Source organism: Papio anubis, chromosome 12 (assembly GCF_008728515.1).
Source record: "Papio anubis isolate 15944 chromosome 12, Panubis1.0, whole genome shotgun sequence".
Lineage (NCBI taxonomy): Eukaryota > Metazoa > Chordata > Mammalia > Primates > Cercopithecidae > Papio > Papio anubis.
The window spans coordinates 70,639,226-70,653,284 of record NC_044987.1 but is presented as its reverse complement, the minus strand read 5'-3'; the positions used below and the strand labels follow the sequence as shown (position 1 = coordinate 70,653,284).

At 45.3% G+C, this 14,059-nt stretch overlaps 1 protein-coding gene and 1 pseudogene across 7 annotated transcripts in view; both read left to right on the top strand.

Moving 5' to 3' along the window:
* GALNT18 (polypeptide N-acetylgalactosaminyltransferase 18) overlaps positions 1-14,059 on the top strand; it is a 361,437-nt gene that overhangs the window by 343,151 nt on the left and 4,227 nt on the right. The window contains exon 12 of one of the 6 annotated variants that reach the window (XM_017948634.3): positions 5,060-5,368. The exons of the other annotated variants lie outside the window; for them this stretch is intronic. Within the exon in view, the coding sequence (XP_017804123.1) occupies positions 5,060-5,146 (87 nt within the window). The 3' untranslated portion in view covers positions 5,147-5,368. Of the gene's footprint in view, positions 1-5,059; positions 5,369-14,059 lie in introns of those variants that run through there. 6 annotated transcript variants of the gene reach the window in all.
* LOC116269746 lies at positions 13,259-13,746 on the top strand (annotated as a pseudogene). Its single transcript, XR_004177489.1, has one exon. The product of XR_004177489.1 is annotated as a 40S ribosomal protein S17 pseudogene (transcript).

The following is a 14,059-nucleotide window of genomic DNA, read 5'->3' as shown; positions in this document are numbered from 1 at the left end:
GCATTAGATACTGACACTGAGAAACTGCATTTGATGAAAACATCTCTTGGCAACGCTGATATGCAGGGCTCTGATGAGCAATTTTCCAATGATGAACAGTCTTTCCTTTAGTTGTTCATCAAACATTTATTGAGCATGGGGGTTGGACAGGAGGAATGCAGATATAAATCAGACACAGCCTCTGCCCTCAAGGAGCTCACGGGCATGTAAACACAACAGAACCGAATAAGAACAGAAACCAAGGGGTGTGCTGTGTTCTGAGAGCCTGGGATGACCGACTTGGTCTGCAGAACTCAGAGATGGCTTCACGTAGGAGTCTTGTTTGATCTATATCATAAAGGTTGCAGAGACAGTTTCCAAGCATAGAAAGAACATCCCAAGTAGAAGCTCACTTGGGCAAAGGCATGAAACAGCCAAGCATGTTTTAGGAGTAGGAATCCATTGTCTGGTGTGGGTAGAATTTGGAGTTTTTGATGGGGCAAGAAGGAGATAAGTCATGTAGAGCAGATAATGGTAGTTGAAAGCCATACCAAGAAGATGGACTTCACCTTAAAAGCAGAAGGAAAGAATGGGGAAGGTTCTTAAGTAGTAGATTTCCACGGTGGGGTGTGCAAAATCCCCCTGGCAGCTGAAAGTGGGGTGGATCAGAAGGAAAGAGGCTAGAAACAGGGAAGCCAGATAGGGAGAAGACTATTCCATTGTTCCGGGAAGAGATGGGAGGACTTGGATGCCACAGGGGTGTGGGGACAGATAGCTATCAGGGAGGACTTTGAGAGACATTTCAGCAGGTTGTTGCACAGTGATGGATTAAATGATGGTAGTTGGGTGGTGGAGTGGTTCTTAATATAGGACCATTGCCAGCCCTGTGTTTGAGAACATTTGGTGGGCAGGCAGAATTGCCTCCTTCAAGCTACACACCCATCTCTAAACAGCCGATGCCTCCCACATCAGCACATGAAAAAACTTCATTAATATTAAAAGTGGTAGTTGTTGCCTTCAGTGATTTTTCCCATTGGTGATTCCTCCAGGATTAAAGAACTTCCAAAACTACTGGGATGATAAGTTCATATGCATTAAGTATATGTCTTTCAACCTTCTGAGAGTAGTCTCTATACCAAGATTTGGGGGATTCTGGGATTCAGTGATGGGTTTCTGTGAAAGAGGCATTTGGTCAATGACCCCTGGACCAGTGGAGGGAGAGGGAAGAGGCAGATACCAGGTCACTACAGAGAAGAACTTTGTGGCAGGATACTTGTCAAGCAAAGCAGAGGACTGACTCTCAGTAGTAACAAGGCCACCTCTCCACCTGCAACTACCATTATTTCTTTCAATGGTTTATAATAGCCTAATGTTAGAGGGAGTCCTCTGTTCAAAGATGTTATTGAAGAGATTCTTGCTCTAGGAAGGCTATTGTCATGATGTGTTCCTCCAAGCTCCCACTTTCTGAAAGCCCATCTGTATGTTTGAATGCATGGTTAAAGAATTGAGGACTATTTAAGACCAGAAATAGCTCAGGAGGGTCAGTGTTCTACCTGCAGATATCTGAAGGGCTGCTTTGTGCAAGGGCCCAGCAGGCTTGTCCTGTGTAGCCCTGAGAGGACCAGCAGGGGGAAATCAGGAGCAATTTATTGAGCTGCTTTTTCATAGAGTTGTCAATGAGGCTGATGGCTTGGGCAGGTGGTGAGTTCAGGAGACCATCAGCAGGTTGTCAAAGGCTCTACAGCTCTCAATGGAGTTGGGCTGGGTGATTTTTAAGGGCTTATGGATCCTGAAATTCTGTAATTCTAAGCTCCCGAAGTTAGATGGCAAACCCTGAGAAGGGTTTTTTTTCCACGTAGAATTCTCACTGGGCCAGCCTGAATACAAAGCATTACAAATCTGAGAATGACACTCTTAATCCTCTTAATCACACCTTATGGCATCATTTACCCATTATTTCAACCCACGTCCCTCTCTTCTTCCATCAGCCAACAGACTAGAGGGCAGGACTGTGTCTCACACTTCAGTATCTCCAGCACCTCATGAAAAGCCAGAGACAGGGACGGCACCCAGCATGCTGTTGATCAAATGAAGGAGTCTTTTTAAAAAATTCACAAATCTTAACCAAAGGCCCCTTGTGTGCAAGGTCTTGAGCTAGGTTTGTGGGAGCCCCAAAGATGAACAAAATCCTACCCCAGTGATTGTCCTCGGAGGTATGCATGCTCACTGAAGAACAAAATAAAGTCATACTACAGTATTTCAAGAAAATTTCATGTTAATAGTCCAAGGCTCCTGCTTAGTTGGAAAATCCCCATTCCTGCAGTGGACACTTTTAGGTGGTAGCGCATCCCACGTGCAGTCCACAGACATGCATTATGTAGAATTCTCAAACTTATGGCATAAATGCACACTTCTTCCGATCACCTCAGATTTGGAGGAGGGAGGTGGAAATATTTTATAGTAAAACAGATATGCATATTGCATGAAGTGGAGTGCAAATTTAAATGAGTATTTTTTAAAACAGGAGGCTCTGATGAAATCTCAGGTTGTTCAGACTGTCTTTCACGTTGCCCTCATACTCTGGGTTCTTTGGCAGGAACGCTGGCAAGGCCCAGCTGGGAGTTCAAGGGCATGCAAGGCAGATGCCACACCCCAGCTCCCTGTGCTTGCTTCATTCTCAGAGCGGCACTGATGCATTTTCCAAGTGGGGAGCATTGCGGATAGCCACAGAGATGTCTGTTAATGCCAGAAAAGGAGAGATTTTCAAGACTAGATGAGACTGCCTGGAAGAGACTGAGCCCCTAGCCAAAGCTGCCTGTCAAGGGACAATTGGCTCTGATACGTGAGGTCTAATTTGATAATTTGAGGCAAGATAAGTAACACGTGCAAAGACGAATCTATTTGCAGAGCACATTTCCCAGAGAACACCACTAATTCTGCCAAAGAATTTCCCCATGCTGGAGGAGGAGGAGTCCTTGACTTTCTCCTGCTCCAATCCCCAAGTGCTGTCAGCAAGTCCAACTTCGAGAACCTTTTGTGTTGAAAAGAAGAGACAATAATCGAATATTTCATTATGGCTCCAGAATAAAACAGCCTTTCATTTCCATGTCATATGAAGGGGCAAGTGTGGAACTGTCCAGTTTTGAGGGACTGACAAAGCTTCGTTTAGGCCTTGGATGTACTATTAGTTATTTTTGGTTTACGAAAGTCAGCACTTCCCTCCTCCCCCTCATCCCACAGATATCAGGGACCAGAACTAGGGGTGACGGCTCAGCTCCCCACTACCCAGACCTGGGTGAGATTTTAAAATGTATTGCTCAAACATTTATATGATGTTTACTATGTGCCTGCACTACTCTGTTTTATAAATGTTACTTAATCCCTATGATAGTGCTATAAGGTACTATAACTATCCCCAATTTTATAGAGGAGGAAACTGAGGCATGGAGAGATTAAGTAATTTGTCAAAAATCAGATCTGGGAATCTCTGCCTCTGGGGTCCATGCTTTAAACCACCATACCATGGTCCCTTGTCCTGCCTCTGGAAAATCAGTGGATCACTGCAATGGGAGTTTGGGGCTGGGGCCTCCCTGCTGAACCGGTCACAAATATGTGTGAACTGGCTGGATCCCTACCTCCTCAGCAAGCTCCCTCCAGCCATCGTGCTGTCTCCATAAGCCCTCTCCACCTGTGCTTTTGCACTTGATGTTCCTGTTACCCCACCTTCAGTCCAAGGGGCCCTTCACACAACAAGCCCCAGGCAGAATCTCACTCAAAGATGAGACTAAGAAAGAGAACACCCAAGCACTTAAAAATAACCACGAAAGGCTTTACTAGTAAATCAGGTGTTGAGTATTCATAATACAAAAAGACCACTTAACTCTACCAAAAAAGGGGACTTAATCTCAGGGTTTCTTTAACTAGCTGTAACGTCCCACACATGCTTTGAAGTGTTTGATTACTAATCATTAACTACTTAACCTAGAAACTCCTGAGCTCACCATGCTTAAAGCCAAAGACCCACTGGGCCGCTTGCCCATGGAAAATTAATTAAAAAGGAAAGTGGAATGGGAATTCTGAAATAAGCAGAGAAGTCTTTGGAATCCACGAGTTAGTACACAGAAGCATCCTTGTGAACTCCTTGATTGTAAAAGTAAGACCAGCCTGAGCTTAACCCAAATATTCCAGATGTTCTACCTCAGGGTGCAAGCGACCAGCTGGGCCCAACCTTTTCCTGAAAGGGGGTCATAGCTTGTGGTCTCAAAGTGTGGTCCCAGACCAACACCACCAATGCAACAGCACCTGGGAACTTTAAAAGGCATATTTTCAGGCCTTATCTCAGACCTAGTGAATCAGAAGTGAGAGGGGCAGTGATCTATACTTTAACAAGCCCCCAGGCAACTCTAACTCTTACATTCCAGGAGGAACAGGCCAATCTGGTGCTAGCTGTTCCACACGTAGGCACCACAGACACACACTTGGGAAACTGAGGCAGAGAGGTGCTTAGCTGTGTAATAACCTGGGATCTGCTCCTCGGTGCCCAAGAGGCTCATGGACTGTGGCTTCCACATGTCCCAGTCTACACACAGTTCTCTATATTGAGACACAAATTGAGTGCCCCAGCATGCTCTGTCTCCTTTTGTAAGTGAGAAGACTGAAGCCCAGAGTGGTTCAGTCATTTTCCTGGGGTCACATGGCCAAGGTGAGGCACAGAGTCCTAGGTTCGTTGCTTCTGCTGATGCCTTTCCAGTTCCTATTCCTGAGAGGCCCAGAAGGAGGAGGAATTAGGCTGGGAGGTAGGAACCTGGCTGTAGGAATTATTATTAGCCTTCTAAATACTATACATTCAACTTTTGATTTTTTCTTTTTTTTTTTTTAGCTGCCGTTTCCATATTTAATTTGGTTTTCATTCCAATTAAGTTCTCTGTGTGCTATGGCTTCTCTCCTGCCAGGTTTAATTGCCCTTATTTAAATTCTTTAATTAAAAGTATTGTGTGTTTCCAGATTATGTAGTTGTAGTATTACACAAATAATGTAGATGACAGGGCTGGTGAACCAAGTGACTGTGCCCTCCACAGAGGGAGGAGCCAGCCCAGGTCTCTGCATGAAGCCCCAGCCTAAGGCCATGAGACTGGCCCAGAGGATGCAGGTTGGACCCTGGGAGTGAGGACAGAAGTTGGCTAACAAGTGTCCCTTCTTCCTTCCTTCCTGCAATGCTGTGCCCAATACAGCACTACCCAGAGTGACCTGGTTAACCTGTCAGTCAGATTCTGCAATGGCTGGCCCTGTCATTCAGATTAAAAGCCCAAGTCTTGCTTGTAATTCCAGCACTTTGGGAGGCTGAGGCAGGCAGATCACCCAAGGTCAGGAGTTCGAGACCAGCCTGGCCAACATGGCAAAACCCCGTCCCTCCTAAAACTACAAATATTAGCCAGGCGTGATGGTGCATGCCTGTAATCCCAGCTACTTAGGAGGCTGAGGCGGGAGAATCACTTGTACCTGGGAGGCAGAGGTTGCACTGAGGCGAGATCCTGCCACTACACTCCAGCCTGTGTGACAGAGTGAGACTCCATCTCAAGAAAAAAAGCCAAAGTCTGTTCAGTGGCCACAAGGCCCTCCCCACTTACCCTTACCTCTTGGACCTCATCTCCTCCCGCTAACCCCAATCTTGGGGCCCATGACTCCCCGACCTCTGCCCTGGGCCACCTCCTCCCCTCCTCTTTGTCCTTGCTGAGATCTCAATTTTGATTGAGGATTTCCCCGGCCATCTCTTACAATTGCCGTCTGCCTCCAGCTCACCACCACCCCTGAGCCTCTTTCCCTGTCTACATTTTTATATACAACCTTATCACTTTCTCACATACTTTGGAATTTATTTTTCTGCTTTCCCTCCTAGAATACAGTCTCTACAAAGCAAAGATCTTTTTCTGTTTAGTCACTGATGTATCTCAGCGGCCTAGAATGGTGGGCACTCATTAAATATTTGCTGAATGGAAGGATTAATGAACAGTGTCTCTGCAGACGGCCCTCAGAGGAAACAGACCGAATTTTGAAGCTTGCTGAGGTGACCTTTCACCCTAGGCATTGGGGTACCACCAGCTCCCTCAGTCTAGTTCACCACCACTGTGATAGGCAGGGGCTGGGGCTGGCCACCATCCTAGTGAGGAACGTGAAGGGGGCAGACCCCCTGGGTTCCCAGCCTGGCACTACTGACTACTCATTTACTGACCATGTGACCCTGGATAAGTCTTCCAGCCTCTCTGAGCCTCAGTCTCCAAGCCTGTAAAATGGGGATAATTATTCTACCTCTCAGGGCTTTTGTCAGGAAGACCTGAAATTGGGCATGTAAAGCATTTGGCACAGTACTAAACAAATAGTAAATAAGTGATAGTTGTTATTGCTCTCATCTCAGCTGCAGAACCCACAGGCAGAAGTAATTAGTAAAACACGAGGCTGCTCCCACGGTGCTGAACTTCCCAGGAAGGCACTTATTGTGGGAAAGGAAGGCTTCTTTGCAATATTTGTGAATGAAATTTTCCGAGAGAGAAGAAGAAAGAGTTTGTTCAGTGAAAGAGGCTGAGGTCAAGAAGGGGGACAGGAGGAAGACAATGCTGGTGGCCAGTGCTATCTCCAGCATCAAAGGGTGGCCTGGCTCCTCTCTCCATACCCCAGATGTGTTCCAGGGAGCAGGTCAGGGCTCTGCTCAGCGATGCCCCACCATGGCCTTACTACCCATTCTAGAGGACTCTCCCCTCCCAGCCTCCAGGGAGGGAACTCTCCTGGCCTCATACTCCACCCCCCTGACAGGCTCAGATATTCTCATGGAGGTTGTGTCCCATCCACTCGCCTCCCCCGCAACTCTTGGCCGTGATCCATCCCTCCCACATCCCTTCAGGCAGCCACATTGGCTGCCTCTGGCACAGGGTCACCGCACTTCTAGCCTCTAGGGTGCTGAGGCTGTGGTTGGGCTGGGGCCGGGCCTGGGAAATGTCTGATGGGAGTCTCTGAAGGACGCTTTATGTCTCAGAGACCTCTGTTCCTGCCTCCCTCTCTGGAACTTGGCAAGGTGCCCCTTGGAAGGCAAGCATAGAAGGGGCTGTGGTGTCTTCTGTGTGGGACGTGTTTCTCCAAGAGTCCATGGTCCAGGGTCTGCACAGCACCTCTCTGTTGGCAAGGCCTGGGCCGGCCCCAAGGATGAGCTGAGCAGCCAGAATCTTCAGCGGAGTGGGCAGCGGCACTTGGGCCGGGCCCCTGTTTGCTGTGCGCTTTGGTCATAGCCCCCACACTGATCTGTATGTTTTAGAGCTGATAACGGGATTTCCTATCAGTCCTCTGCTCATCCTTCCAGGAATCAGGACAGAAATGACCATCTGGCCCTGCAGACAATGAAACCAGAAGGGGGGAGAGGGTTGCCCAGGCCACACAGCTGACCACCAGGAAAGCGGCTGTGTCCTCAGCATCCTAGCTCAGCACTCTTCCCTTTCTGCCTGGCTCCGGAAACGCCAATAGTTCTTGCAAATTAGAGAGAGTGGCTGGTTTTGGTCCCCTGCCTGCGTGCTGCTCCCAGCGTGGCGGGGAAGACAGACCACTGGGCTGGCAGGACTGTGGCGGGGCCGGGGAACTAGCCATAGATCTGTTCAAGAAGCATCAGCGACACAGCCCAGCCTGGGTGTGGGCAGCAGATCTGCCCAGGCCACAAGGTTTTACACAGAAGCTAGGGAAATGTGGGCCATGGAGCAATGGTCTGGCCTTGCTTGGAGCAAGTGGCACAGGGGATGCCTCTGGGCCTAAAAGTCTAGCCTTTAAGGGACAGGATGGGCACTCAAGGTAGACTGAGGTCTGAGAGGACAACTCGAGGCTGTGCTTCACACCCATCAGGAGCACGGTGTGGCCCCAACGTGCCAACTCCTTGGCTAAGCTGAAGGGATCTCTTGTCCAGTGTAAATGAGGCAGTGACCCTGGGCGCTGTGGTCAGTCCTGAGGGACAGAAATTAACCAGAGCTTGTTCAAAGGAGGGCAACCAGTTTGGAAAATTATACAAAATTGTCCCGCCAGGAACTGGGAAAGTTAAACCTGGAAATGCAGAGAACTGGGAGACGCCGGCCTCACCTCCCCTGCCAGAAGGGAAGGTGTAGAGGAACAGCCACTGGGGAAGCCTCAGGGGAGCTCTGCCACTCCTCGGGGGATGCCAAGACAAGGATTTTAGCTCTGGGAGGGGCAGGCTCCAGGGGTGAGCAGCTAGGGGAAGACTGCGTATTCCGGAAGGGTTAGATCCTTCTCCCTGGAGGTACCAAGCAGAGCTGAAGGGCCCCATGGCCCAAGTACAGACGCCATTCAGCACGTGAGAGCGAGAGGCTGGCCTTCAAGGTCTCTTTCAGCATGGGGATTCCAGGGCCCTTTCTAGGCTTGTCCAAGGGCCCCTTTCAGAGGCCGAGCCTGCAGGTTTCTCCCTGGCAACGGGTGGGCCCCAACAGCTGTTTCAGTTTCCCGTTTATTATTTGGTCTCTGTGCTGTTGAGTACACTGAATCACTGCTGTCCCCAGGGAAGGCCCCTGGGGTGTGGGGCACAGTGGGTGGGACCTTGCTTTATTCTGTGAACGCTTCTGAATAGGTTTGTGTGATCCGCTGGGCCATCTCCCCAACACAGGAAGTTGGGAATCCCATATCCCCTCCCAACACACACATACACAGTCCCCGCCACGCGCCCCCCACCCCCCCCAACCCCCACCCCACTCCCGGCTTCTCAGTCCCTGCCTCCTTCACCTGTGACTCAAGTCCCTTCTCAGGGAGCTGGATTTTTTAATTGAACAACATAGATACATAAACATGTATAAAATACATAGTTTCAACTCCATGGTTTAAAATAAAGCAAATCCCTAGGTTTCCATCACCCATCTCAGGAAATAGGACTCTGCCAACAACACCCTTGTGAGTCCCTGCCTATCACCTTCCCACTTCCTTTTTCCCAGAGCTGACCACCATCCTAACTTTCACATCATGGCTTTTCCTGTTTGGGAAGTTTATATAAATAGAATAATGTTTGTATTTTGTCTGGCTTCTTCTGCTCAACATTGTATTGGTGAGATTTATCCTTATCGAGTATAGCTATAGTTTGTTTTTATTGCTATATAGGATTCCATCATATGAATATACCATGAGTTGTATGTCTGCTGTACTATTCATGGGCATTTGAGTTGTCTCCAGGTTAGTTTTATAAATCGTGTTCTAGAAAGCGTTCATGCGCATGTCTTTGGGGTAAACATTTCTGACAGAAGTGTTGGGTCATAGGATTATATATGTTAACTATAGTAGGTACTGCCCATTTCAACAGTTGTAAGTACTGAAGTTTTTTTTTTAGTCTTAAATTGTTAAAAAAAAAATTTAATTCTTAAGTCTGTGTTAGGCCATTCTTGCATTGCTATAAAGAAATACTTGAGACACTGGGTACTTTATACAGAAAAGAGGTATAATTGGCTCATGATTCTTCAGGCTGTACAGGAAACATGGCTTCTGGTAGGGCCTCAGGAAGCTTTTGCTCATGGCAGAAGATGAATTGGGAGCTTGCAGGTCACATGATGAAGGCAGGAGAGAGAGTGGTGGGAGGAGGTGCCACACACTTTTAAATGACCAGATCTCATGTAGACTCAGAGTGAGAGAGCTCTCTTCTCACCAAGAGGATGGCCCAAGCCCATCAAGAGGGATCCAGCCCCATGATCCAAACACCTCCCACCAGGTCCCACCTGCAACATTGGGGATCACATTCAACAAATATCCAAACTACATCAATGGGTACATAATAGTTGAATATATTTATGGGGTACATGTAATGTTGTCATACAGGTATATAATGTGTAATGATCAAATCAGGATAATTGGGTTATCTTTTACCTCAAGCATTTATCATTTCTTTGTGTTAGAAACATTCTAATTCTACTTTTAGTAATTTTAAAATATACAATAAATTATTAACTATAGTTATCCTGTTGTATTACTATTAGAGCTTATTCTTTTTATCAAACTGTATTTTTGTACCTATTAACCATCCCCACTTTTTCCTCTCCTCCCTACTACATTTCTTAGCCTCTGGTAACCATCATTCTATCTCCAGGAATTCTTTTTTTTTTTTTTTTTAACTTTTAGGTTGTCTGTCTTTCTGTGCCTGGTTTATTTCACTTAACATAATGACCTACAGTTCCATCCATGTTGTTGCAAATAATAGAATCTCTTTTTTTCTTACTATAAGTTCTGGGGTACACGTGCAGAACATACAGGTTTGTTACATGGGTATTACATGTGTCATGTTGGTTTGCTGCACCCATCAACCCGTCATCTACATTAGGTATTTCTCCTAACGTTATCCCTCCCCCAGCCTCCTGCCCACTGACAGGCCCCAGTATGTGATGCCCTCCCTGCCGTGTCCGTGTGTTCTCATTGTTCAACTTGCTCCAGAGCTGAGTTCAAGTCCTGGATATCCTCGTTAATTTTCTGTATCATTGATCTGTCTAATATTAAAGGTGGGGTGTTAAAGTCTCCCACTATTATTGTATGGGAGTCTAAGTCTTGCACCTAGATTATTAAAGCAAGTTCTTAGAGACCTAAAATGAGACTTAGACCCCCACACAATAATAGTGGGAGACTTTAACATCCCACTGTCAATATTAGATCAACAAGACAGAAGGTTAACAAGGATATTCAGGACCTGAACTCAGCTCTGGACCAAGTGGACTTAATAGACATCTACAGAACTCTCCACCCCAAATCAACAGAATATACACTCTTCTCAGCTCCTCATCTGACTTATTCCAAAACTGACCACATAATTGGAAGTAAAGCACTCCTTAGCAATTGCAAAAAGGAACTCCCTCAAAACTGCACAGCTACATGGAAAATGAAGAACAACTTGCTCCTGAGTGACTACTGGGTAAATAATGAAATGAAGGCAGAAGTAAAGATGTTCTTTGAAACCAATGAAAACAACAACACAATGTACCAGAATCTCTGGGACACAATTAAAGCAGTGTGTAGAGGGAAATTTATAGCACTAAATGCCCACAAGAGAAAGCAGGAAAGATCTAAAATTGACACGCTAACATCACAATTAAAAGAACTAGAGAAGCAAGAGCAAACACAATCAAAAGCTAGCAGAAGGCAAGAAATAACTAAGATCAGAGCAGAACTGAAAGAGATAGAGACACGAAAATCCCTTCAAAAAATAAATCCAGGGGCTGGTTCTTGGAAAATATCAACAAAATAGACCACTAGCTGGACTAATAAAAAAGAGAAGAATCAAATAGATGCAATAAAAAATGATACAAGGGATATCACCACTGACCCCACAGAAATACAAACTACCATTAGAGAATACTATAAACACCTCTACACAAATAAACTAGAAAATCTAGAAGAAATGGATAAATTACTGGACACCTACAACCTCCCAAGACTAAACCAGGAAGAAGTTGAATCCCTGAACAGACCAGTATAGACCAATAACAGGCTCTGAAATTGAGGCAATAATAGCCTACCAACCAAAAATAGTCCAGGACCAGACAGATTCACAGCCAGATTCTACCAGGGGTACAAAGAGGACCTGCTACCATTACTTCTGAAACTATTAGAGGGACTCCTACCTAACTCATTTTATGAGGCCAGCATCATCCTGATACCAAAGCCTGGCAAAGACACAACAACAGAATAAAATTTCAGGCCAATATCCCTGATGAACATCAATGCGAAAATCCTAATGAAATACTGGCAAACTGAATCCAGCAGCACATCAAAAAGCTTATCCACCACGATCAAGTCGGCTTCATACCTGGGATGCAAGGCTGGTTCAACATACACAAATCAATCAATGTAACCCATCACATAAACAGAACCAATGACAAAAATACATGATTATTTCAATAGATGCAGAAAAGACCTTCGACAAAATTCAACACCCCTTCATGCTAAAAGCTCTCAAACTAAGTTTTGATGGAACATATCTCAAAATAGTAAGAGCTATTTATGACAAACCCACAGCCAATATCATAGTGAATGGGCAAAAACTGGAAGCATTGCCTTTGACAACTGGCAAAAGGCAGGGATGCCCTCTCTCACCACTCCTATTCAACATAGTGTTGGAAGTTCTGGCCAGGGCAGTCAGGCAAGAGAAAGAAATCAAGGGTATTCAGTTAGGAAAAGAAGAAGTCAAATTGTCCCTGTTTGTAGATGACATGATTGTATATTTAGAAAACCCCATTGTCTCAGCCCAAAATCTCCTTAAGTTGATAAGCAACTTCAGCAAAGTCTCAGCATACAAAATCAATGTGCAAAAATCACAAGCATTCCTGTATACCAATAACAGACAAACAGAGAGCCAAATCCCATTCACGATTGCTACAAAGAGAATAAAATACCTAGGAATACAACTTACAAGCGATGTGAAGGACCTCTTCAAGGAGAACTACAAACCACTGCTCAAGGACATGAGAGAGGACAAACAAATGGAAAAACATTCCATGCTCATGGATAGGAAAAATACATATCATGAAAATGGCCATACTGCCCAAAGTAATTTATAGATTCAAGGCTATCCCCATCAAGCTACCACTGACTTTCTTCACAGAATTAGAGAAAACTACTCTAAAGTTCATATGGAACCAAAAAAGAGCCTGCAGAGCCAAGACAATCCTAAGAAAAAGAACACAGCTGGATGCATCAGGCTACCTAACTTCAAACTATACTACAAGGCTACAGTAACCAAAATAGCATGGTACTGGTACCAAAACAGAGAGATAAGACCAATGGAACAGAACAGAGACCTCAGAAATAACATCACACATCTACAACCATCTGATCTTTGACAAACCTGACAGAAACAAGCAATGGGGAAAGGATTCCCTATTTAATAAATGGTGTTGGGGAAACTGGCTAGCCATACACAGAAAACTGAAGCTGGACCCCTTCCTTACACCTTATACAAAAATCAACTCAAGATGGATCAAAGACTTAAACATAAGACCTAGGACCATAAAAATCCTAGAAGGAAACCTGGGCAGTACCATTCGGGACATAGGCATGGGCAAAGACTTCATGACTAAAACATACAAAGCAATGGCAGCAAAAGCCCAAATTGACAAATGGGATCTAATTAAACTAAAGAGCTTCTGCATAGCAAAAGAAACCATCAAGAGTGAACAGGCAACTACAGAATGGGAGAAAATTTTTGCAATCTATCCATCTGACAAAGGGCTAATATCCAGAATCTACAAAGAACAAACAAATTTATAAAAAACAACCCCGCTCTTTACCAAGGACCCACCAACATGGGCCGTGTTTGCACCAAAACCGTGAAGAAGGCGGCCCGGGTCATCATAGAGAAGTACTACACGCGCCTGGGCAACGACTTCCACATGAACAAGCGCGTGTGCGAGGAGATCGCCATTATCCCCAGCAAGAAGCTCCGCAACAAGATAGCAGGCTATGCCACCCATCTGATGAAGCAGATTCAGAGAGGCCCTGTAAGAGGTATCTCCATCAAGCTGCAGGAGGAGGAGAGAGAAAGGAGAGACAATTACGTTCCTGAGGTCTCAGCCCTGGATCAGGAGATAATTGAAGTAGATCCTGACACTAAGGAAATGCTGAAGCTTTTGGACTTTGGCAGTCTGTCCAACCTGCAGGTCACTCAGCCTACAGTTGGGATGAATTTCAAAACGCCTCAGGGACCTGTTTGAATTTTTTCTGCAGTGCTATATTATTTTCAATAAATCTGGGACAACAGCATAAATAAATAAATAAATAAATAAATAAACAAACAAATAAAATAAAAAATAAAAAACAACCCCATTTAAAAGTGAGCAGAGGATATGAACAGACACTTCTCAAAAGAAGACATTTATGCAGCCAACAGCCATAGGGAAAACTCATCATCACTGGTCATTAGAGAAATGTCAATCAAAACCACAATAAGATACCATCTCATGCTAGTTAGAATGGCAATCATTAAAATGTCAGGAAACAACAGATGCTGGAGAGGATGTGGAGAAATAGGACTTTTACACTGTTGGTGGGAGTGTAAATTAGTTCAACTATTGTG